General features: G+C 40.8%; 1 protein-coding gene across 1 annotated transcript; it reads left to right on the top strand.

The window, feature by feature from the left end:
• The first annotated feature begins 15 nt into the window (after positions 1-15).
• Positions 16-24690, top strand: LOC138968622 (acid ceramidase-like). Its single transcript, XM_070341221.1, has 14 exons — positions 16-146; positions 1451-1552; positions 2253-2296; positions 4523-4607; positions 6553-6642; positions 7038-7116; positions 9327-9401; positions 12633-12678; positions 16700-16844; positions 17376-17430; positions 18105-18271; positions 20727-20900; positions 22571-22627; positions 22820-24690. Exons 2-14 carry the CDS (start codon positions 1499-1501, stop codon positions 22907-22909), a joined length of 1161 nt encoding a protein of 386 aa, XP_070197322.1. The 5' UTR covers positions 16-146; positions 1451-1498; the 3' UTR covers positions 22910-24690.
• Positions 24691-26141: the final 1451 nt, after the last annotated feature.

Here is a 26141-nt window from a genome sequence, read left to right as displayed (position 1 = left end):
TTTCGCACTTTGACGATTCGCAATTACAAGGAAAAAGTTCGAATCGTCAGCATCAGGTGCGAATCGTCATAGTGATAGGTGCGAATCGTCACAAGGAAAAAGTTCGAATCGTCAGCATAATAAGGTGCGAATCGTCATAGTCATAGGTGAGAGATTTTGGTCACAGTGTTGTTTTGGGCTGGTCTCTCCCTTTGAGTCCTCTACGGAAGAAGCCCTTTTTCGATCGGCATACTGACACTAGCGTTTCGTTTCTATTTAGCATAGAGAAATAGCACACAAAATGTTCATTATTCAGTTATTTCATGTCTGGTGGCGGATGTGACGCGAGCTCTGACTGCGAAATGGAGAATATGGTTCCGCTAACAATATAACTACCCCTGACGTATTTCTGTTGGGGTTTTGTTTTTGTTTTTTCCTTTCTCCTTTAATGCTAGAAATGGACAAGGAGAAGAGAGAGACAGAGAGAGAGAGAGAGAGAGAGAGAGAGAGACAGAGAGACAGAGAGAGACAGAGAGAGAGAGAGAGAAAGAGAGAGAGAGAGAGAGAGAGAGAGAGAGAGATCGAGAGACTGAGAGAGACTGAGAGAGCAACAACAAATAATGCTTATATTTTTCAAATCCCAACATTTTCAATTTCAATCCGTTTTATTAGAACAGCACACACAAATCAAACTGTTTCACTATTTCAATCCGGTTTAATAGAACAGCACACACAAATCAAACTGTTTCACTATTTCAATCCGGTTTATTAGAACAGCACACACAAATCAAACTGTTTCACTATTTCAATCCGGTTTATTAGAACAGCACACACACCGGGGGGCCCGGTAGCTCAGTTGGTAGTGCACTGGACTTGTGATCGGAAGGACAACTTACGGGTGCAATCGTGACATTCTAAAAATAGTAACGTAGTAACGGGAATATGGATTGACGCCACACGAATGAAGGGAGATAAACGCTGAAAACACCGGAGAAGATAAGGAAGAGTTACTGGGAATGGATCCAGAGAAAAACAGAGAAAAACCAAAATCGGTTCAGCGCTGCGCGCTGAGAGCACGTGTTGAAATATCTCATCGATGAGGTTGTGTCCGGGGTGTAGCTGAATACGGTCTCCAAATTTGAAAAAGATCCACCGAGAACTTTGGCTTGGCATCGCGGACACACACACACACACATACACACACACACACAGACAGACAGACAGACAGACAGACACAAGTCGTATATATATATATAGATGACAATGACGTTTCGCACCTCTTGGCAATGACGTTTCGCACATCTTGGAAAAAAAGTACGAAACGTCATTCTGAAAAGTGCGAAACGTTATAAGTAAAATGTGCGAAAAGACAAAAAAAGTGCGAAACGTCATGTCCAAATTGTAGATTAAGTGCGAATCGTCCGAAGTGCGAACCGTCAAAGGTGCGAAACGTCTGGTATTCTTTCTTCAGGCTCAGTAGCTAGCAGTCAGAGCAAGAACGAAGAAGACAACTAAAATCATGAGAGAGATAGTTTTGCTGTTTCTTGCCTTTGTGGCAGTGACTCAAGCACAGGTAACTATAAGGTCCTTTTCATTTCTTGTAAAAGTTAAATAAACAAAAGCAATAACAATGCAGTGTTGTACCAAAATACATTTCCGTCAACAGTTTAGTTTTGACTCTCCGCAAGCTCTTGAAGTTGACGGAATAAATCGAACTTGAAAATCAAAATTATTTCTTTACATGGACTCATTGAGATTTTGCTTCGGCGACAACAGTCTGCATGGCATGTTTTTCTCAATATCTGCAAAGTTTGGTAACTTAATTGCAATTTACCTTCCTTGTTCTTTTTTTCCCAGTTTTTGGCTTAAACATTGTTAAAAAGAAGTATTGAAATAACTTCCTAGAAAAGGGGTTGCATGTGAGTTCACAGGCAGTTTAACAACACCTTCAGAATATATATATATATAGTACGCATAGTGAGAAAAGTCAGTGTTCAGCATTAACAGCTAGCTTGGGGTAAATAGAGTACATGTATCTGTGACCATGTGGTGCTGTCTTCAAGTAGTGGATGAGTCAGGGTGTGTGTGTGTCACTGTGAGTGTGCATGTGTCACACAATAATTGTGTGTGTGTGTGTATGTGCATGCCTGTCACCCTCGGTGTATCATGTGTGTGCACAGTGTGAAAGAGTGAAAAAGCTAGCAGAAGCATGGTTTTAATTTTTATGATTTGGTTTTCTTCAACTATGTCCTGCTGTATGTTTCAATTTGCAGTCCCCTGTTCAGTGTGTAAAGAATGCTTATCCTCCAGACCCGAAGTGAGTATATTATATTATTTAATTTATTATATTCATGATATATATAGTTTGCCTCAACGATAATGATGAATCAAAGTGTGTTTGGTTTATCAGACTAGCAGTCACTGGAGCAATTAAGGGAGGCTATAAACATAACCTTGTTCAGAAGCAAAGATTGAACATGCATGATTCAGCTCTATTGTCTTGACTACAAAAGCTTTGCTAAACATTTCCTGGTCTTTGTTTTACCAAAACTAACGGAAACTTCACGCAGCCCAGTACGTGTGTGTTACTCATGCCTTAGTCAGCATAGCCATACACACACACACACATACATGTAACACATGTACACACCGCACACACACATACATTTGATTAACTCACACACATGCCGAATTTTACAGGTCTTTTTTTTCACTGGTGGGCTGCAATATAAATTTAATTATTTTCCTCCATTTTGTCATTAATGTCAATTTGTATTTAAACTAAATCTTTTTATCTTCGTTCTTCTTAAAAACAAAAACAAACAAGTCGCGTAAGGCGAAAATACAATATTTAGTCAAGTAGCTGTCGAACTCACAGAATGAAACTGAACGCAATGCCATTTTACTCGTGGCATCGTCAGGCCACCGCTCATGGCAAAGGCAGTGAAATTGACAAGAAGAGCGGGGTAGTAGTTGCGCTAAGAAGGATAGCACGCTTTTCTGTACCTCTATTTGTTTTAACTTTCTGAGCGTGTTTTTAATCCAAACATATATCTATGTTTTTGGAATCAGGAACCGACAAGGAATAAGATGAAAGTGTTTTTAAATTGATTTGGACAATTTAATTTTGATAATAATTTTTATATATTTAATTTTCAGAGCTTGTTTTTAATCCGAATATAACATATTTATATGTTTTTGGAATCAGCAAATGATGGAGAATAAGATAAACGTAAATTTGGATCGTTTTATAAATTTTTATTTTTTTTTACAATTTTCCGATTTTTAATGACCAAAGTCATAAATTAATTATTAAGCCACCAAGCTGAAATGCAATACCAAAGTCCGGGCTTCGTCGAAGATTACTTGACCAAAATTTGAACCAATTTGGTTGAAAAATGAGGGCGTGACAGTGCCGCCTCAACTTTCACGAAAAGCCGGATATGACGTCATCAAAGACATTTATCAAAAAAATGAAAAAAACGTTCGGGGATTTCATACCCAGGAACTCTCATGTCAAATTTCATAAAGATCGGTCCAGTAGTTTAGTCTGAATCGCTCTACACACACACACGCACGCACGCACATACACCACGACCCTCGTTTCGATTCCCCCTCGATGTTAAAATATTTAGTCAAAACTTGACTAAATATAACAAGTCGCGTAAAGCGAAAATACAATATTTAGTCAAGTAGCTGTCGAACTCACAGAATGAAACTGAACGCAATGCCATTTTTCAGCAAGACCGTATACTCGTAGCGGGGTAGTAGTTGCGCTAAGAAGGATAGCACGCTTTTCTGTACCTCTCTTTGTTTTAACTTTCTGAGCGTGTTTTTAATCCAAACATATCATATCTATATGTTTTTGGAATCAGGAACCGACAAGGAATAAGATGAAAGTGTTTTTAAATTGATTTGGACAATATAATTTTGATAATAATTTTTATATATTTAATTTTCAGAGCTTGTTTTTAATCCGAATATAACATATTTATATGTTTTTAGAATCAGCAAATGATGGAGAATAAGATAAACGTAAATTTGGATTGTTTTATAAATTTTTATTTTTTTTTACAATTTTCAGATTTTTAATGACCAAAGTCATTAATTAATTTTTAAGCCACCACGCTGAAATGCAATACCGAAGTCCGGGCTTCGTCGAAGATTACTTGACCAAAATTTCAACCAATTTGGTTGAAAAATGAGGGCGTGACAGTGCCGCCTCAACTTTCACGAAAAGCCGGATATGACGTCATCAAAGACATTTATCAAAAAAATGAAAAAAACGTTCGGGGATTTCATACCCAGGAACTCTCATGTCAAATTTTATAAAGATCGGTCCAGTAGTTTAGTCTGAATCGCTCTACACACACACACACACACACAGACACACAGACACACGCACATACACCACGACCCTCGTTTCGATTCCCCCTCGATGTTAAAATATTTAGTCAAAACTTGACTAAATATAAAAAGCAGAAAAAAATGTGCATGTATATATCAATAATTGATTGTGGGACGCGCGGATTATAATCAACAGGACCAAGGTACCATGGTTCACTATCAACCTTGACCTTCCCCCAGAGGAGAGATGGAAGGAAGTCGCCCAGAACCGTGGAGCACAGGTGCGCCAATACGTTGATTATCGCCAATCTGGTTTAATAATTTTTATTAGCTGCCTTTTGTATTCACTACGTGTATTATGAAGATTGATGATCAATTTTCATGTTTGAAATTGACCAACTCCAGAAGTTTAGTTATATATCTGTTATGGAGTGGTATAGCCCGGTTTTTAGACAATCATAAATGCCTCTACACAACTCTATAAATTTAGTATTTGTTTACAGACTTGAATGTAATCTGAATAGTTGTCCGCTACAGTAGCTTACAAGGCACAAGCGCACACGCACTCACACACGCAAAAACCTGGTGTTAAATGGATCTTGACACTGCCAAGACTAATTATTATTAGTTTACAAAGCTTTTTACATCACAAAATCATTTCCGGGTTTCGACCAGTACCCTAGGCCGACAACACCGCAAGAAACTCTACAGTCCAAGACGCAGACACCTTTTGGCTCAAACAAAGCAGCTTAACAGGTAAGACGAATAGGTATTCTACTGTACGTTACCCTACTGCCATCTTTCGGCTTTCAAGATGTTGGTATGGCTGTAAGTCCTTCAGACGACTGACAAGGATGCACCAGTCCTCACGACACCGCAACCATTGCTTGACGTAGTCCTTGATCCTTCCAGTTCGTCTCGGCGGCTAACTGTAGAACTCTGCCAGCTCTCCATGCCATGGTCATGTACACCAAGCCGCAGTCACCAGTTCAGTTCAGCCTCCGTCGATGAAAACCCTCCAGTTGGAACACTGTAAAGTTTATAGTCCATAAATCAACTTGTCTTTAGTTTCTTTCACTCGCACAATAAAAATACTCACTCGTCCAACATATTAAGCTGCATGAGCCAATATAATTATTTACACGTTAATTCCTGTTTTCTAAAACCAAGAAAACGTTACGTAAAACCCTCACATGTTTAAGCAGTGTAGCACAATAGCTTAGGCCTACACAATAACGTTAAACACAGAACAGTCACTCTTCACATACGACAACATGACATGAAAATATAACCGGTTTCAAACATACCTCAAAAGAGTGTAAAGCCAACATTTAGTACAGTCGCCGGCCTGGCATGAATATGAAAATGGAAGATATCACGTAGACTGATAGGGAAAGTTCGTCAGTCTTCATCCTTCTTCAGTCAGATACCTAAAACAGGAGCCCGTCTGCTAACGTGTTACGAAAAACATGAGTCGAGCTTGGCTCCTTGACGGCGACTGATTTTACAAAGTCGTTCTTGCTATGACATTGCCAGTGAGCTGTCGCCTGCATTACTTGCACGTGAAAAACCTTGTCAGTTACACAAAGGTTCAACTGCGGTCAACGCGACGGTATGCAGCCTATAGCCCTTTCCAATGTCTGACCATCGCTATAGTCTATTCTATTTACAACAATACACATTAGGCCAAAAATACGAGTAAACCGCTTCGTAACAATATCCCCTTGATATTTTTAGTCTTGATTTTTGAACATTAATAAAAGTCTGACGTTTCTTTAATATTTTACTTTTACCAAGACTTTCAAGTTCGTGGTTATATACAGTGGAACCTCCCTTTTCAGACTTCCACAAATCAGAGAAAATCAGGTCTTAAAAAGGAGTCTTAGAATGTGGATTAATTAATTTACAGATGTGAAACAAAAAGGCTGAGAAAACAGGGTCTTAAAAGGGAGGAAGTCCGATATTGGGGGGTCTGTAACATGGGGGGTCAAACGTGGGGGGTCTGTAACATGGGGGGTCTGTAACGTGGGGGGGGTCTGTAACGTGGGGGGTCTGTAACGTGGGGGGTCTGAAACGTGGGGGGTCTGAAACGTGGGGGGTCTGTAACGTGGGGGGGGGGTCTGAAACGTGGGGGGGTCTGAAACGTGGGGGGGTCTGAAACGTGGGGGGGTCTGAAACGTGGGTTCCCCTGTACATTTACTAACTTGTGACTTCTGTTCGTTGCAGATCCGTAACCTGCTAAACGAATTCAAGAAGTTTGTTCTCGACTGGGGCAGCTTTGCTGATAAAATAATCGCCTTTGTAGACAGTGACCTGGTAAGTAGCAATGTTTGGCCATGACAAGTTGACTGATTTTTGGCAGGTGCAGGTGAACTTGAATTGTGGTAGGTGCAGGTGAACTTGAATTGTGGCAGGTGCATGTGAACTGTGTGACTTTTGTCAGGTGCAAGAGCACCACAGTGCAAAGCTGCTTATTCACTTTGCAGTGACAGTGATGCACCTGTTTCAACATGTATGAAGTTTTAAAGATTAAAGTTGCATTTTTTATACATGTATTTTACTTAAAGCCATTGATTAGTGTGAAGAGGTATTGTTTAAAAAACAAATTTAAAAAAAGCCGTCTAAATCTAAGCAGGGTTGATGTGCCTTTTTGAATTTTTTTGTTGGTTGATTTTTGCTTTATCTGTATCCTATTTTGTTGTTGATTGCAGGGCAGTTTGGATAAGACCCTTCCCTATCCTTTTGCTGGTGAACTTCAAGGGATGTCCAAGTATTCTGGCCTAAACCTAGGTAGATTTTATTCATTGGTGTCATCTTCACTTTAAAGGTTGTGTAAATGTTGATAGTTGTGTTCAAAAGAAAAAGTGTTAATGGGTCCTTACATTATTACTATTAGTGGTACAGCAGACTTCCACTAACTCGCAGTCTTTGGTGTCCAAAGATTTTTGATTGCGATACATATATCCGATTCGCGATGCAGTTTGGGGTCCAATTAAAGGGAAGAAAGCGCGTTCTCTTCTGAGTCAGAGAAAAACGCTGTTATTTCCCTTGTTGGTCACAAAAAGCCTGTGAGCGTCACGTTGGCGTGTGTGCGTTTGCCGTGTGAGTGCATGTGTGGCACACCAATATCACGGCAAATTGAAACCCTCGAATCGCCATTTTTGCATCTTCCTATGGCGTACAAGTGTTCCTGAACTATAAAAGTTTTCCTCTTTTTCCCTCTTTCCGTTTTTCCCTCTTGCTGGTGAAGACATCGTAGCTCTAGCTTTCTCTCGTTTGCAATCGTGTAATGAATACATGCTGGCTATGCTATGCTATGCTAAATTTCTATTTTTGTCCCCAGAATAAGAATCTATTTGGGACATGAGGTGGTTGTACGCTAAGAAAAAGTTGGGTGTGTGGGGGTGGGGCCGGGAGGATGACGGGAGAGGGACTGTAAAAGTTAAAAGTTGCGTTGATAAAAATTATAAGAGTTTCATTCTGGGCACGTATCAGTTTCGCCCGTGGTCACTATTATTGCTGTGTCTATATTGTGTCAGGGGGTGAGGGGGGTATAAAATAATTCAATTTTTATTCAAATACATGTTCGGTTTAGCGCTGGTCTTATATTGACAACATACTATTTGACACCAATGATAGTTATATCAGCGCAGTTTAAGCACTTGATTGGCGCCTGTGGCCACCCGGACCGTCTAGCAGAGATCGCAATTAGCCTGACTGGCCATACTGACTGGTCAGACACTTAACCTCTATATAGGCACGTGGCCAATTTGACGATACCGATCGTGGCATGAAAGTTCTTGACTGAGTGGGGCACGTGCGCGTGAAAGGTTTGTTTTTCTTTTGTTCGCAGGTCTCGATCAACCCGTAATGTACACAACCTGAAAACACACACACACATAGAACACTATTTGAAGAGACTGAGGCATACCTGTCAAGTACTTTTGGCCTCTGACCATAGTAAATGGCATAAGAAACCATAGTTGGGGATCAAAAACCATAGTTAATGCGTGGATAAGGACAAACGCACAAATTCAACTTCTCACGCGTACACACTAAACCAATCAGATTGGTTTTCGCAAACTGAAAGTAAAACACATAAATTCCTTTCTACACAAACTGCTCTTTATTTACCACTACATGTAATACATTTACACTGCACTCTTGTTCGTTCATTTTTTTTGTCACTTGTCACTTGTCACTTGTGTTCTTTGTTGTATTCATCTGTGCAAATCTTTGCTTTGTCAATCATGCTGCCAGTCACCTTAAAATCATGGCAGCATGCATCAGAGTTAATTTTGACCTGCAAGAAGGCAGTCAGTGTGTCAGCTCCCAGACTGTGATCCAGCACTTGAAGGTGTTGCAGGGTTTCACTGCCAAATGGAAATTTTAATTTATTCAACATTTTCCTCACACAGGCCACGTAGAACTGGCGCACATCATGCCAGAACTTCTGTTGTGTGGCTGGTGCAAGCTCCTCCTCAGAAATGAATGAACGGCAGTCCATGCCAGCAACAACAACAACAACAACAACAACAACAACAACAACAACAACAAAAATTTTTAAATGCTGAAAATGCGTATGGTTTGAGGTATACGACGTAGGACCCCAAAAAACACCGAAAAACCGTAAGAATTACGCAGAATGCGTAGGACTTGACAGGTATGCTGAGGGAGAGAAAGAGAGAGAGACTGATAAGATGAAATGACAATTTACTGCATGATGAAAGGCCATCGGACCCAGAGAGAGATAGCGTGGTTATGATAGAACATTTTTTCATGATCTGTACTGTTTTTTGGCCTTTACGTGACTAATTTTGTAAAAAAAAAAAATTTTAAAATTAAAAAAATTTAAACGTCGGTCCTGTTTTCTCGGGTTCCAAGAGGTCTCCGCGATATAGCCGAATTCGCGATTTAGTGGACCGCGAGTTAGTGGAAGTCTGCTGTAGTAATAGTAATGCTATTGCTTTTGTAATGGGTATCGTCGGACTTGTTTTCAGGTGAAGTTGTGCTGTTCAACATCTTCTACGAGTTTTTCACTGTCTGCACAAGCATCGTAGCAGAGGACCCTAATGGTAAGTGCTGACTTCAGCAGCTTTAGGCAAATTCAGAGAAGAAAATGAAAATACAGTGGTATCTGCAACGCGAGGCCTCTCTGATGAAGGGACACCTGCCGTTAGAGCAAGAAACAAAAAATGTCATCGTTGTTATCGACCAATATTTTTGTTTTTCTCCGAAGCATATTTCTGTTCTTTTTTTTAACATTTAAAATAATATTCATTAAAAATGACAAAACTCTTACATTTTCTGTGGTCTGTTTGTCTATTATCCTGACCAAATAATACAATGTCTTCACATTCCATCTGCGGGAAAATAGCTGAGTCGGCAGCGGCGCTGGCTTCAAAACCAGTTGTCGCTATCGATGTGGGTTCAATCCCCATGTTTGGCGAGGGATTTATTTTCCAGAGTGAACTTTGTGCAGACTCTCCTCGGTGTCCGAACACCCCCCGTGTGCACGCATGCGCATGATAAAGAACCCAAGTTCACAGCAAATGTCTCAGGGCTTGGAAACATTAATACTGACACATGCAGGAAAAGAAACAACAAGAGGCGAAGCCTTCAAGGCTCACCTAAGAAATCGACGAACAGTAACACAAACTCAATCACTCCGTCACACATACACACACACAGTAAGCATAGGTGACACGGTGCAAGAGTGCGAGACACTAGATCTAGATCTGTCTGTCTGTAGCCTACTTACGGGGACACGACTGCCAGATGGCCAGATCGACACTGCGCTTTCGACAGCGCTTCCTCGCGCAGACACTGGAAACACACTGTGCAGATTAACCTGTAGGAAATCTCCTTTGGTATCTTCTTTATCTATTTTTCTGGAGCTACGAAACCGAACAATGTGAAATCATGAGTCGTCTTCTCCGAATCGGCGAACTGCAGCTCGGTGATAACTGTATCTATACCACAATCCTTCACGCGATCTGACCTAACCTTGACCCTTGACCTGGTCAAAACCGCCCCAAAAACCCCACCACCCGTTTTCTTTGGATACACACTTTAACTACATACGTGCCGACGAAATGTTGATCATTGGTTCAATACTTTGAAGCTGTTGCTTGAATAATAACCAGGTAAAATTAGTATTTCGGTGTTCAGTCAAATGTTAAAGTTTCTACCACAGACATACATACACACGCACGCACGCACGCACGCACGCACAGACAGACAAAAGTTAGCATCGCATAGGCTACACTTACGTGAGCCAAAAATGGGTAGCGCTGTATACTGTGTGGCAGCTCACTTTCCCCAGTGAGAAAGCTACCCGAATTTCCATCACAGGACTATAGGAAATCTTATCCTTATCCTAATTCTTCATAAAGGGGCACTTTTGGCAGTTCCAAGTGTGTCCTTTCATCACAGGTACCACTGTATTATACCGGCACGGTTGGCCTAGTGGTAAGGCGTCCGCCCAGTGAGCGGGAGGTCGTGGGTTCGAACCCCGGCCGGGTCATACCTAAGACTTTAAAATTGGCAATCTAGTGGCTGCTCCGCCTGGTGTCTGGCATTATGGGGTTAGTGCTAGGACTGGTTGGTCCGGTGTCAGAATAATGTGACTGGGTGAGACATGAAGCCTGTGCTGCGACTTCTGTCTTGTGTGTGGCGCACGTTATATGTCAAAGCAGCACCGCCCTGATATGGCCCTTCGTGGTCGGCTGGGCGTTAAGCAAACAAACAAACAAACAAGTGGCGAAGCCATCAAGGCTCACGTAAGAAATCGACAAACAGTAACACAAACTCAATCACTCCGTCACACACACACACACACACACACACACACACACACACACACACACACACACACACACACACACACACACACACACACACACACACACACACAGAAAGAGCATAGGTGAAACTGTGCAAGTAAGCGAGACACTAGATCTAGATCTGTCTGTCTGCATGTACACTAGTCTCGGCCCGCTCAAAATAATAATGACCGAGACTTTCAGTACTTCCTTCGCGTGACGTCTAACCCTCTTACGTCATAATGTGACGTCAATGTAATGTGACGTCTTCAAATGTTAGAGTTTCTACCACAGACATACACACGCACGCACGCACGCACATACGCACATACGCACATACGCACGCACGCACAGACAGACAAAGTTACGATCGCATAGGCTACACTTACGTGAGCCAAAAACCACTGTATTATGATAATAGCATGCCCAATCAGCTAATTAGTTTTCAACATTGTTCACGTTTAATTTTGTGTTTGTTTTATGTTGAATCAGACCTGTTTACCAGTACGATTTGGGCGTATTTTGTACGCCAAATTATTATCGATACGCAAATACGCGACACACGCACAAAATACGCATAAGAAAATGTCTAGAATACGTGTTCCGGTGTTGGTGTGCTGATTACGGGATGGTACAACTGATACCGGTTTCAGTTGAAGGGAGATAACCATGACAGCGAGTCTTCAGCTGTGGAAACCTTGTTCAGTTGTTGGCACGTGCGATCGTCTGGACAATCGTGGCAAAATGAAGCGGTAAAATGTGCCAGTTTCGGATGACTGTACCAAGTCTAAACAGCAGAAGTAGCAGATTTTCTTGGAGAAATATAAGAAAGAGCCAGGAATTGTGGAGTCTACTATGGGAAAAAGTCATGCACACTGCAAGTATTGTAAATCAGATTTCTCCGTTGCCCATGCTGGGAAATATGACATCGAACGACACTGCAGTTCCAAAACTCACCTGGACAAGGTTGCTGCAAAGAAATCCGCTGAAAGCTTCCAAGGAATTATGAAGTTCATTCCCGCAAAGCAAATCCTGCCAGAAGAAAAGGCTGTAGTCCGTGCTGAAGCAATGTTTTCTGAGATGATTGTAAAAATGAACTTGCCACTGTCAACCGCAGATGTTATTTCACGAACTTCATCTTTTCATTGTCAATCTGTTTGGAAGACACTGGTTATAATGCTATAAACTGACAGGTAAATAAAATTGTTTTATCCCTGTTGTATTGGAAGGAGTTAAATTCTGAAGGTGTTCACAAGACATGCTATTCTTTCACAAACACGTTTGCACCCACGCGTACATTTTCCCTAGCCCATATGGCTTTGCTTGCAAAGTACATACACCAACTTTTTGAAAAATACACTCAACTTTTTGGGAAAGTACTCTTACCTCGGGTTTAGGGTAAACAGGTCTGTTGAATTGATTAGAGGGTAAAATCTTTTGTTGTTGCTGCTGCTCGGAATAATGTTAGCTTATTTGTTGCAGGGAACTTCGTTCATGCAAGAAATCTTGACTTTGGGCTGTTCATTGGGTAAGATTCACTTTAAGATTTTTCGAAACTTTTGGATAATTTTGACACACACACAAAGAAAAGAAAAAAAAGATTGTTTCGACCAGCACGCAAAAGTGTCATGTGTTATACATTTGTTTAGGAACCTCTTGTTAATCACAGAATAACTGAGTTGGAGCTTAATGTTTGGTATAGTCTGAACAATCAAAAACTATCTTTATAGTTTTGTTCTTTTCAGAGTGCTTGATCTAAATAAAGTCTAATTTTCTACTTAGCTTTAACACTATTGTGACTAGCATTGCCACGGCGTTAACGTCCTGCCTGCCCAAGCTTGCCACCAAGAAACTTCCCAAAAAACAGTAACTGTAAAGAAATCTGTCTAGCAAGCTTGAATTAAGTCCAATCACCACCAAATTTTGTGTACTAATTAAAAAATGGATGCCCAGTTCAGTCATGCTATTTATAAGTTTGTCACGCGATTTGTTTTAGGAAAGGGGGATAATTTGTGTTTTTTAACGGTTTTTTGTGTGTGTTTTCTTTTCCACTGCTTTTTATATTTAGTCAAGTTTTGACTAAATATTTTAACATCGAGGGGGAATCGAAACGAGGGTCGTGGTGTATGTGCGTGTGTGTGTGTGTGTGTGTGTGTGTAGAGCGATTCAGACTAAACTACTGGACCGATCTTTATGAAATTTGACATGAGAGTTCCTGGGTATGAAATCCCCGAACGTTTTTTTCATTTTTTTGATAAATGTCTTTGATGACGTCATATCCGGCTTTTCGTGAAAGTTGAGGCGGCACTGTCACGCCCTCATTTTTCAACCAAATTGATTGAAAATTTGGTCAAGCAATCTTCGACGAAGCCCGGACTTCGGTATTGCATTTCAGCTTGGTGGCTTAAAAATTAATCAATGACTTTGGTCATTAAAAATCTGAAAAATGTTAAAAAAAAAAAATAATTATAAAACGATCCAAATTTACGTTCATCTTATTCTCCATCATTTTCTGATTCCAAAAACATATAAATATGTTATATTTGGATTAAAAACAAGCTCTGAAAATTAAATATATAAAAATTATTATCAAAATTAAATTGTCGAAATCAATTTAAAAACACTTTCATCTTATTCTTTGTCGGTTCCTGATTCCAAAAACATATAGATATGATATGTTTGGATTAAAAACACGCTCAGAAAGTTAAAACAAAGAGAGGTACAGAAAAGCGTGCTATCCTTCTTAGCGCAACTACTACCCCGCTCTTCTTGTCAATTTCACTGCCTTTGCCATGAGCGGTGGACTGACGATGCTACGAGTATACGGTCTTGCTGAAAAATGGCATTGCGTTCAGTTTCATTCTGTGAGTTCGACAGCTACTTGACTAAATATTGTATTTTCGCCTTACGCGACTTGTTTAAAAGTTATTTTTGAACAGAAAGTATTATAAATAATTTTATAACCAAACAAGGTGTAAAACCTATGAATTAGCTGAAATATTGTTAAAATTCTACACAGAAATAAGGAGACAGTACAAAGAAAAAAACAAGCAAATCCCGCATTCACTCACAGCATCCTGACTCAAATGAAACAAAACTGTGACACTCACCAAATGATGTCTAGGTAATCCATATTGAATATAAGTCACATTTTCACAACAAAGTCCCAACTGTACACCTATGAACATTTCCAAAAGGATTAGGCTCCAGCCATCCATTGTTATCAGTGCTGCCACGCCCCCCTTGCAACTACACATTCGAAGATTCATGCAGTACCACCCTAACACGTGTAGTTTGCCGACTCATACTAGCAGCAACAACGGGACTGTTTCTTCCTCAATATCACTGCTATTATCGCTTTCTTGAGGCGAAAACAACACGTCGGAATCATGATCTACAGGGTCCTCAAGATCCAACATCCGGAGAATCTCCTCCCGTGACAAGGCTCGCCTTCGATTCATTTTTTTGTGTTCGAAAAAACCACTCAAATCTTCTCTAATTTGCACATGGCGGAGAGCACACCAAGTGTGTCAAGGGAAACAACTCAATTTACTGCAAGCTTCAAAAACCGGGAAGCAATCACGAGTCGTGTACCTTGTATGTCTAATACTAAAATAGTCACTTCCCGTCCGTGGGCGTTGCAGCGCTATTACTAATATAGTCACCTCCCGTCGCGAAAGTGTTAACACAGGTTGTATTGTTTCCATGTAGGTTGTGTATACAATGGAACCTCCCTTTCAACCCCCCCCCCCCCCCCCCCTCCTCCCAATTTAAAACTTCTTCCCTTTTAAGACCGTGTTTTCTTAGACTAATTCTATTCATAACCTCTGTAAATGTACCCCATTTTAACACTATTGTGACTAGCACTGTCACGGCGTTAACGTCCTGCCTGCCCAAGCTTGCCACCAAGAAACTTCCCAAAAAACAGTAACTGTAAAGAAATCTGTCTAGCAAGCTTGAATTAAGTCCAATCACCACCAAATTTTGTGTACTAATTCAAAAATGGATGCCCAGTTCAGTCGTGCTATTTATAAGTTTGTCACGCGATTTGTTTTAGCAAAGGGGGGTGAAATGGGGATAATTTGTGTTTTTTAACGGTTTTTTGTGTGTGTTTTATTTTCCACTGCTTTTTTTAAAAGTTATTTTTTAACAGAAAGTATTATAAATAATGTTATAACCAAACAAGGTGTAAAACCTATGAATTAGCTGAAATATTGTTAACATTGTACACAGAAATAAGGAGACAGTACAAAGAAAAAAACAAGCAAATCACGCATTCACTCACAGCATCCTGACTCAAATGAAACAAAACTGTGACACTCACCAAATGATGTCTAGGTAATCCATATTGAATATAAGTCACATTTTCACAACAAAGTACCAACTGTACACCTATGAACATTTCCAAACGGATCAGGAGGCTCCAGCCATCCATTGTTATCAGTGCTGCCATGCCCCCTAGCTCCTACACGATTCCGAGATACATGTTCGTCTAGCAGTATCACCCCCTACCACGTGTAGTTTGCCGACTCGTACTAGCAACAACAGGACTGTTTCTTCCTCAATATCACTGCTGTTATCGCTTTCTTGAGGCGAAAACGACACGATGTATCATGATCTACAGGATCCTCAAGATTCAACATCCGGAGAATCTCCTCCCGTGACAAGGCTCGCCTTCGATTCATTTTTTTTGTTCGAAAACACCACGCGAATCTGCACTAATTTGATCAAGCCGAAAGAGAAAACCACGTGTATCAAGGGAAACAACTCAATTTATTGCAATCTTCAAAAACCGGGAAGCAATCACGAGTCTTGTACCTTGTATGACTGATACTGAAAAATGCGCGTCCCGTCCATGGGCGTGTCAGCGCTGTTACTGATTTATAAGCGTCCCGTCGCGAAAGTGTTAAGACTCCCTCCTTTTTAAGACCTGATTTCTCAGATTTTTTTTAGATCTTAAAAGACCGGCACGGTTGGCCTAGTGGTAAGGCGTCCGCCCAGTGAGCGGGAGGTCGTGGGTTCGAACCCCGGCCGGGTCATACCTAAGACTTTAAAATTGGCAATCTAGTGGCTGCTCCGCCTGGCGTCTGGCATTATGGGGTTAGTGCTAGGACTGGTTGGTCCGGTGTCAGAATAATGTGACTGGGTGAGACATGAAGCCTGTGCTGCGACTTCTGTCTTGTGTGTGGCGCACGTTATATGTCAAAGCAGCACCGCCCTGATATGGCCCTTCGTGGTCGGCTGGGCGTCAAGCAAACAAACAAAAAAGATCTTAAAAGGGGGGTCCCACTGTAGTGTGCATTCGCAAGATCTAGATGTGGCACTTTTCAGCATGTGTACGGGAACGTCATCAAATCTAGTTTTTACATCACGCATTTGCCAAGATCTGCAGTCTTGGTGGGAGCAAGACAACGCATGATTTGGAACATGGAGGAAAAAAAGTGAGTCACGGGTGACGCAATATCTACACGTACGCGTACAGGTTTTGCTACACGTTCGATCATCTAGAACACTGTATTGTTTTATGAAGACTTTTGTGCATATTTCAGCTGGGATGTGAAAAATAAGACATGGCAAGTGACGGAAGCTCTGCGTCCCCTGGTGATCAATCTGGACTTTCAGCGTGGCGGCAAGACAGTCTTCAAGTCCGTCAACTTTGCTGGCTATGTTGGCATCTTGACTGGGCTCAGACCGGTAAGGACTGAAATTGTTTTTTCTGTCAAATGTATAGGTTTCTTGTGCTGTAACGAAGCGCTCTTCTGTTTGATTTTGTTATCAAGACATTTTGCCTGGCAAGGGAAAGTGCACAGGTTTTGTTGTTGTTGAGTGCATGCTCTTTGTTTGTTGTAGTTTTTTTTAATTTTATTTTTTAGATTAGAGATTTTTCATTCACGTCCTGCCTAGCCTACAACCAGGGGAAGAAGGCTATTGTAGTTGTTGTTTATAGTGATCTATGGCAGGCAGTATATTTGGTGAATTTTTATACAATTAAACATCTTTTAGTAAAAACCTGAAATGGTAGTCACAAGAAGGTACTAGGTGCAAATGTGGTGTTAAAATGTTGTGTGAAAAATTTGGAGATGAGTGTTTTTATGAGTAAGGTTAAGTTTCATCAGTCTGGATGTTTAGCGTGTATTAGGAAAAGTTGAACCACACTGTTTAAAACTGTTTTGAATGAAAGCATTGTGTTTTCCGCATGTTATTTTTGTGATTTCTGTGTTTCAGTCGCTGTTTTCTCTGAGCATGAATGAAAGATTCAATCTTGATGGTGGTTACATTGGTAAGATTCGTGTACACTACATTGGGGTGTGCACGTTAAAGATCCCACGATTGACAAAAGGGTCTTTCCTGGCAAAAATGTATAGGCATAGATAAAAAAAATGTCCACCAAATACCCGTGTGACTTGGAATAATAGGCCGTGAAAAGTAAATATTCGCCGTAATGGCTTGAGATTTACTGGCCGATGTGAATGCGTGATATATTGTGTAAAAAATTCCATCTCATACGGCAGAAATTAATATGTAAAGCGCTTGGAGAATGTCAAGCGCTATATAAATCTCCCATATAAATAAATAAAGATATTGCATGTAATTTGTTACATCTTTGTACTTTTTCCTGTGTCACAGAAAGCATTTTCAGGAACACTCATGTGCAATTTTTACCCACATGCACTGTATGTTCAAAATGCGCACATTCACACAAGTAACATTATGTACACACGTACACTAAACACACACACACACACACACACATTATTGCAGCTGTGCAGAAAAGTGTCACTTTTCTGAGGTGAAATCACATATTTCTTCGCAGAAGCAATTAAGAGACAGGAATTGCTATGTCACAGAAACATTTTCAATTTTCATTTATTCCATTTTATCTGGCATGCATGGGTGGCCACTATATGTCACAGGACCATTTAAATTTTTCATTCATCCCATTTTATCTGGCAGGCATCTTGAAGTGGCTGATGGGCGATCGCAGTGAGCAGTGGATGGGTTTCTTGACTCGCTCGGTGATGGAAAACGCCACTAGCTACGAGGACGCCAAGACCCAACTGGCCAACACCACTATGCTGGCCCCTGCCTACTTTATCCTGGGTGGCGTCCAGTCTGCACAGGTGTGTGTGGGTCACAAAAAGGGGGGGCATATATTTTCACCAGATATGAAGACACCAACTCCCAGCTGGCAAAGAACACTATGCTGGCCGCGGCCTACTTTATCCTTAGTGGCGTCTAGTCTTGACGTATGTGTGAGTCACGGGAGGGGTTGGATGTAAATGGGGGGGGGGTTCCTGGTGTGTTCTTGAATCGCTCGGTGATGAACGCCACCAAGTACGAAGACGCCAAGTCCCAGGTTACCAACACTACCATGCTGGCTCCGGCCTACTTTATCCTGGGTGGCGTCCAGTCTGCACAGGTGTGTGTGGCTCATGGAAGGGGGTGGGGATGGTATTCTTGGCTCGCTCTGTGATGGAAAACGCCACTAGTTACGAGGACGCCAAGTCTCAGCTGGCCAACACCACCATGCTGGCTCCAGCCTACTTTATCCTGGGTGGTTTCCTGAGTCTGCACAGGTGTGTGTGTGTGTGTGTGTGTGTGCAGGGGGGTTGGGGGTATGCTGAAAAAAGAGCGCCCGTTTGAGATTCACTGTGGGAAGGTGAACGCGCCAGCACGGGCCCAAATCGGGTTATTGTCTAATGTTTGGTTGTGTATGTGTTTACGTGGGCTTGGCATCGAATCTTGTTTTCGAGCTTGAGCTCATTATTACATTTGAGAAGCAGGAATATTAGCTTTCCAGCAGTTGGGTGTGTTGTCCTTAATGTCCTCTGAAATAAAAGGAAAATAACCTGATTTAGTGGGTGGGAGGTTCACGATCCCACTGAAGCAATTTTCAATGGTTGCTCCTCGGTATCTGACATATCATTTCCATGTGTTTAATTCAGGACTATATATGCCCAGAACAGTGTATGTCTCGACATGTATTTCTCTCTCTCTCGACTGTACACAGAGATAAGAACAGCCTCGCTTTCACCTAGATCCTGACTAAAACCAATGTTCGGACCTCATGTTCAGACTCGGCGTAATGATTCCGAAAGGACTACTTTTTAGCGGTCAAGTTCAGTCGTCCGCATAGGGCCTACTCGAAAGTGAAAAAAAGATTGCTACAGTCAGAGGATGAACTGTCGAAGAAGAAAAAGAATTTCGTGCCAACCACTACGCAGAAGACCATCCGAGTTGTCCAGAAAAAGTTCTGAAACACGTCACGTTCCAAATCAAAAGACGACAGTCTATTCTCTTACGTCACTATTCTTGGTTTACGGTACCATACGGCGGCTTTGCTACGAGTATGCCATAGTCTTGGTTGGCCGAGACCTTGAGGTGGAATGCGAGTGATTAGATTTGTTGATTTTGCTCGGAGAAGTGGTCCGTGTTCAAGCAAGTTTCTTTCTTCTTTGAAAACAAAAACCCTAAGACCAGTGAATGTCGAGATATATATGTTAATTGGATCTGTGATCCAAACATGGCTTTTGGTCAATCTCGATGGCAGTTTATTCCACTCGCCCTACGGGCTTGTGGAATAAACTTCCATCTCGATTGACCAAAAGCCATGTTTGGATCACAGATCCAATTAACGTATATTATATAGTCTATGGACCATTTCGAAGCTGGGTTGGGAGAGGGGAGGAAGAGATAGCAAACTCACTGTTTCAGCGCACCGCATGACACCGCTAGATGCGTGAAGATTTTCAAAATGGTCGCTAGGCTATAATTATGCTTAATTTTAAAGCTAATTGAATCAAATTCCATCAAGATTGTAGCCTCAATTAGTCAGATGAATTCCGTGAGGTCTACTTTACTAAGCTCGCTGCATGAAGCTTTGGTAAAAAGAATTTGAAGTTTTTGGGTTCAGGTAAACACCACCTTTAACCCTATGAGCCCTGACTGCAGTGCAGGCTCAGCAGCCTCTCCTGCCTGGAGGGTTTTGGCACTGTAGTGCAACTCTGATGGGTACTTCACTAAAACGCTTCTAACTCTGTAACTCGATCGAAGCCTGCTCTCGGGTCTTTTGCATTCGAATCACCACTTGTTTCACTCGATTGAGACGAAGAAACGTCGCATTCAGGATCAAAATCACTGTTATCGTTGAGGAAAACTTTGTTAAGAATCTGTCTCAACGAGTACAAGCGTTGGTTGCTCATATTTCGCAGGAAAAATGCTTTTTAAAAAAACACTTAGTCGATTTTCATTCGCCGACAAGTGCCAAACAAAGAGGAAGGAAGTGGGCACAGATTTACCTCCCTTGCTCCGTGACCTGTCTTTTAATTTTAGATCAGAAACGAGGTCATGAGAGATGATGCGTGTCACCGCCCGACAATTTGTCGGGCGCAGGTGGAGAAAGCTGCAAAGAGGCGCCCGACAAACTGTCGGGCACAGGCTGGAAAGAGTTAAGCCTGATATTTACTGGTTGAAGTCTACATCACAAAGCTTTGGCACTGAATTGTTTGTCAAAAAGACTTTGTGAAGTCATCTTCGAGCTCAATTAAGGAAAGCCTTCACATTTGTTTCTCCCAGGCTGCCATTATCACTCGTGCGAGAGAAAAGGCGCTGGACGTGTGGGAGATGTCGACCATTACAGATCACCCCTGGTACGTCCTGCAGACCAACTACGACCACTGGGAGAAGCCGCTCTTCCTTGACGACCGTCGCACCCCCGGCAACCAATGCATGAAGAATATGACTAGACAGGTAAAAAAAATAATTTTGAAATTGATAATTAAACTAATAATAACAATAAAAACTTAATTGGCACGAACCACAGAGATTTGTGCTTGAGTCTGTGCTTTACATACTAGCTATGAATTAGATTACTCTTTGTCAACATGTACAAGGATAGAAATAAAATGTCTTATTTGTGGATTGTCTGAAACTATAGTGAAAGAGTTGGACATTTTATATGTAATGTCTCCCGCAGTGGGGCACTGCGGTTATGAAATTAAAGGCCCCTCCTGTTTTTGGAACCGCAGGAGCTTTCTAGTTTGCTGTTAGGTAGATTTTTGGTTCCTTTTTCCTGTCATGCTCTCTTTTTCTTCATGAATTCTTTTCTTTTTTCTGCCTTCTTGCTCATTCACCTGTATTTTTTCCAAAAATCTCTTCTCTTGCCGCTTGTCTCGCGATTCATGTATAGTTTAATCGGTTAGTGTTCTGATGTAAGTCCAGCAGTAGATAGGTTAAGCCTATTTTAACATACTGGAAACTGGTAATCTTCCAGTAGGTATTAATTTAGTTTTACTAAAGCCTGCTGGGACACAAGTAATGGGTTAGTGCATTTGTAAACAGGAATCGCTTGACAAGTGGCCCCCTTCATCCCCCCCTTCCTCGTCCTGATATGGCTCTGCGTGGTCGGCTGGACGTTAAGCAACAAATAAACAAATATGTAATGTCCTTAGTGCAGTGTAGAGTAAAAACCTTAGAGGCTGAAATGACAAAGTGTTTTTTAATTTGTTTGTATCTAGTTTATTTCAAACTAGCAGTCAGGCCCGGCTTCGCCCGGGTGTTTCTGCTCTCCCCTCTTTCAGAAACCTCTCGAATCTTATTCCAATGTGGATAAGAAAAATGACAGTGTGAGCTCATACATTTGGATGTATAGGCAAGGCAAGTTTCTATTTGGTTCAACGTGTTCTTCGTGATTTGTTTACCCCTTCTCACACCCACTGTAGTTACCGTCTGATCAAAGCACGCATACCTCATGAGTGAGCGCGTCATACCTTTTTGAACAGGGGAGAGAAATCTGTAAATTCTCGTGATCTTTCACTGAGGCGATCGTTTCGTAAACATTATTCGCGATGATCTGGAAGGCAGGGAGGGGGAGCAGGGGGCAGGGTTAGTGTGTGTGTGGGGGGTGGGGGGGGGGGGCGGCGGGATGATAGCGGGCGGGGGGTAACCCTTAAGAATGACACGGTATACTGGTTTTATGAGAGTTACCTCCCTTCCGTGGGTGACAAAGCATGACTTACCTCCCTTGCTCTATATAGACTGTATTGATAGATGGGGAGGGTAATTATCTGGAGAAACTAAAACCCAGGTGCACATTTGTGGGTCCAGGGCAGTGTGCATGCAAAATATATTGTGCTTATCTTTTGCCATCTCTGAGGTATGGCGACCACAGACAGACACACACACACACACACAGACACAGACACTCTCTTTTATTTATATGTATAGATAAAGAAATGATGAAGTATATGTAAAAATTAAAGCTGGTTTGTGCATTAGTAGAGACAATTGTCATTTGTTGGAGTTTGTTTAATCCCCCGCCTCTCTCTTTCATTTTCTCTCTCTCTTCCGTCAAAGTTTTTGTTTTTGTTAGATTTTTTTGTTTCGCATCTTTTTGATTCTCTTTGTGGTTTTTTGTACAGAGTGTGGGCTTCCCTGCTATATTTGATGTTCTGTCCACTGAACCAGTGCTGAACAAGGTATGGACTCGTTTCTGTCTTAGAAGCTATACAACTTAATGTAAGCAAACTAATCTTAGAATGTAACGAAGCAGGCTTAAACAACAAATTTGCACATAATTTATTGTTTAAATAAACAAAATCCAACTACATGAATGAATGTGAAGAAGACAACATTATGGCTGTTCATTGTTTGCTTTGTTTTTCTTCCAGTTAACGGCCTACACAGCTTTGATGGAGGTGAAAACTGGCAAGTTTGAAAGTTACATCCGTTACTGCAAGGATCCGTGTTTCCCCTGGTGATCTCCCTTTGCCGGAGTTGCTTCCCTTGTCAAATACATTTGGGGTCTCGTTTGTTTGACTCACTTGTTGTAGGTTTTGTTCTTTATTGGAACAAAATTAAATAAGGGTAACAGGACAAACAGGTTAGGTCGGCTTACACTAAGCACTCAATTTTGTGTACGCCTTATTAATATGCTTGAAATTTTAAAGATTATCATCGATTATTACTGATTTGGTATTTTCCTGTTGAAGATCCATGGTAGCAATTTATATTTGGCCTTGTCAACTGCAAATGATGAAGACATTATACCTGTAATGATAATAATGTATAATGGTTTGAAGATCAGCCGTATGGCCACATAATTATGTGTCTTTAGAAATCAAAATTGCAGCCTTGTTTGTCTGTTTCTTTTTTTGCTTTTGTTACAATGTGTCCAAATGGGGTGGGTTTTTTTTTAACAAAATGTATATGCGCTACAGTTAAAAAAAATGTTTTGAGGAATTTGATTTGCACAGATCCGGACAACCACATTGGTTTCATGTGTAAAGGCTTTGACATTCAGATTCCATGACAATCATTCCACACATCAATGTAAACAGACAAGACACATCACTTTATAATGGGGTTTGTTGTTGTTAATTCTTTTTACTGATATACCCACAAGTGTGTTTTCACTTCTAGGTGTTGGAGTTGGAATTGTTTTGTTATGGTAAAGAACATGATTGTTGGAAGGTGAAATGTTTTTGTGCGAATGATAAGTGGAAAATACCAGTGATATGAAATATGCAGCAAAAGTTTATATCAGATAAAACAATATTCATTAGAAAGCTTCCATTATCAAGACTGAGAAAATTATGAACATTATGTTATCCCTTCTTTTTTTTTTAACCATTTCTCACCCCGTTGTATTTATTTTGCATCTATTTCTCCCTGTTTGATGTGACTGTGGAACCCCCCTTTTACGACCTCCAAACATTTGATTAAATCAAGTTTTAAAACGGACGGGACTTAAAATGGTGGTTAAATTTACAGAAGTTATGGACAAAAAAGAATTCTTGAGAAAACAAGGTATTAAATTGGGGGCTCCACTGTACACATTTTTTTTCTTTTTTTCTTTTTTTGACCTCAGTTGCATGCAGGCTGCTGCAACCCTTCTTATTTTTTTTATTTATTTATTTATTTTTATTTTTTTTTTTTTTTGGCGTCGAGCATCCTTCTTCATGGGTCTTTTTGTTTTGTCTACTTCTTTCCGCTAGCCTGGACATGTCACTGTACACATTTTGATTCTGCTTGTTGTTTTTAAATCCTGAAATTGATGAAATGTGTGTTATTTATTTTTCTTTCGTTCAACCTTTTTCCAATTGAAGTTTTGGGTGAACACATCTTGCCACAGTCTTTCAGAAAATGTGTTTGCTTTTTCCCCAGAATAGTTGTTTGGGTTATGTTCAAATATTTGTGCTGTGAATGCATCTTGTGGATACATGTACTTACCTTTATGCTTCAACTAACTTACTGGTGATATGCATGTGTGAACACAGTTCTAGATAGGATTTGTGTTAGGAGTGTGTGTGTGTGTGTGTGTGTGTGTGTGTGTGTGTGTGTGTGTGTGCTTGTGTGTGTGTTTGCATGCGTGTGTGTGTGTGTGTGTGTGTGTGTTTACAGAATTGTGGTGGTTAATTGAACCTATTTGGTGGTTCCAACTGTTTTTCTGTGTTTCAATTCATTACTCAAGATATATTTTGTTTGTTATGCGTGAACATAGTCATTGACATGTTTTCAATAAACTTGAGTTAAAATCAAACATGAAGGAATTTTTGCTGGATGTGATTGTGGTCATTCTGAAATATATATCTTCTGCTTTCCACTGCATGCTGATAATCTCTCTCTATTTCATTCTCTCTTTCACTTTCACTCTCACTCTCTTTCACGCTCTCCCTCTCTCTTTTTCACTCTCTCCTACTCTCTTTCACTCTCACTTTCTCTTTCTCTCTATTTTTAAATCTCCCCCTCTCTCACTCTCTCTATCTCTTTCTTTCTCTCTCTCTCTCTCTCTCTCTCTCTCTCTCTCTCTCTCTCTCTCTCTCTCTCTCTCTCTCTCTCTCTCTCTCTCTCTCTCTCTCTCTCTCTCTCTCAGACACACAGAGACACAGTACACTAGTGCGCTCACGCGCTCACATTCACATGCAATCGCAAAAAGACACATGCATGCACACTGACATTGTGGAAAGCTGACAGGTCTATACACTTTTTCACTCGCTGATGGAATAGACAATTTGAAAGACTCGTGCATGTATAAATCCCAAAAACAAAAGTGGAGAAATCATGGAGAAAGCGCAACTTTCACTTACACGTCAACCCAGTAGTCGTTGAAGAGGGCGGACACACGTATAATAATTCTGAGATAAGGCCAACATTTTTTCCATGTTTCTGATTCTACTACCAACCCTTATTTTTCCTCCCGACCGTATCACTTTTTGGGACCCTTAAAAAAAAAATTAAAAAAAACAAACAAACACGAATCGCAGTCTTTACAAGGAAATTCACTTTTCTCCGATTGCAAGAATGTTTTTAAGATTTAGATGGACTAGCTCTTGCCATCTTAAAGAGACAATACCAAGGTATTTTGTATTCCTTGCAAGATTCTGAGATAACTTCATAAAGGCTATTATATGCGTTTAGTTGTCTGTCTGTCCCCTTTCCTGAGTTGAAGTGCAGTACATGTAACATTCCAATAACCTACCATTCTTGGGTTTTTTATTCTAAATTATTTTTCTGTACAGGCCTTTTCTTTTGATCGTCTCGTTGTGTGTTTGTCCGTCCACAGACTAAGTGAATGCTTTGTTTTGTCTATAATTAAACATTAAAGTAACTACAGCTTTTCGTGTATTGTTTTGTTTTTGTTGGCTCGAGTCATTCAAGGTTAAAAGGAATTACATGTACATGATCATGTAGTACCAATTGTAATATCCAGAATTCCACGAACACATGTCAGGCTTACAACAGTGACCAACACTTTAATTTCAAGATCCATTTTGTAGCATACCAATCTGTCAGATTATCTGTGCACCTCAAGAATAATTAGTCACAGTCAACCCGGCTGGTCTTGGCTGACCATGGCAGTGCGTTTGACGAAACTGAGACGAGACAGACCATGACGTGCTTTGCTTGCCTTGCATACAGGTATGATGTCACTAGAATGACGCAATCACAACATGGAACTCTTTTCCGTCCTCAAAGTATTTCTGGTGCTTG

Source organism: Littorina saxatilis, linkage group LG6 (assembly GCF_037325665.1).
Source record: "Littorina saxatilis isolate snail1 linkage group LG6, US_GU_Lsax_2.0, whole genome shotgun sequence".
NCBI classification, from domain to species: domain Eukaryota; kingdom Metazoa; phylum Mollusca; class Gastropoda; order Littorinimorpha; family Littorinidae; genus Littorina; species Littorina saxatilis.
The sequence above is the reverse complement of the archived record's forward strand: the minus strand, read 5'-3'. Positions and strand labels throughout refer to the sequence as shown.

Bases quoted from the DNA above. Each gene is read 5' to 3' on its own strand.
- LOC138968622 (XM_070341221.1), top strand. From the start codon at position 1,499: ATGAGAGAGATAGTTTTGCTGTTTCTTGCCTTTGTGGCAGTGACTCAA. The intron at 6,643-7,037 runs GTAAGTAGCAAT...TGTTGATTGCAG, and splicing joins CCTTTGTAGACAGTGACCTG to GGCAGTTTGGATAAGACCCT. The intron at 20,901-22,570 runs GTAAAAAAAATA...TTTTTTGTACAG, and splicing joins TGAAGAATATGACTAGACAG to AGTGTGGGCTTCCCTGCTAT.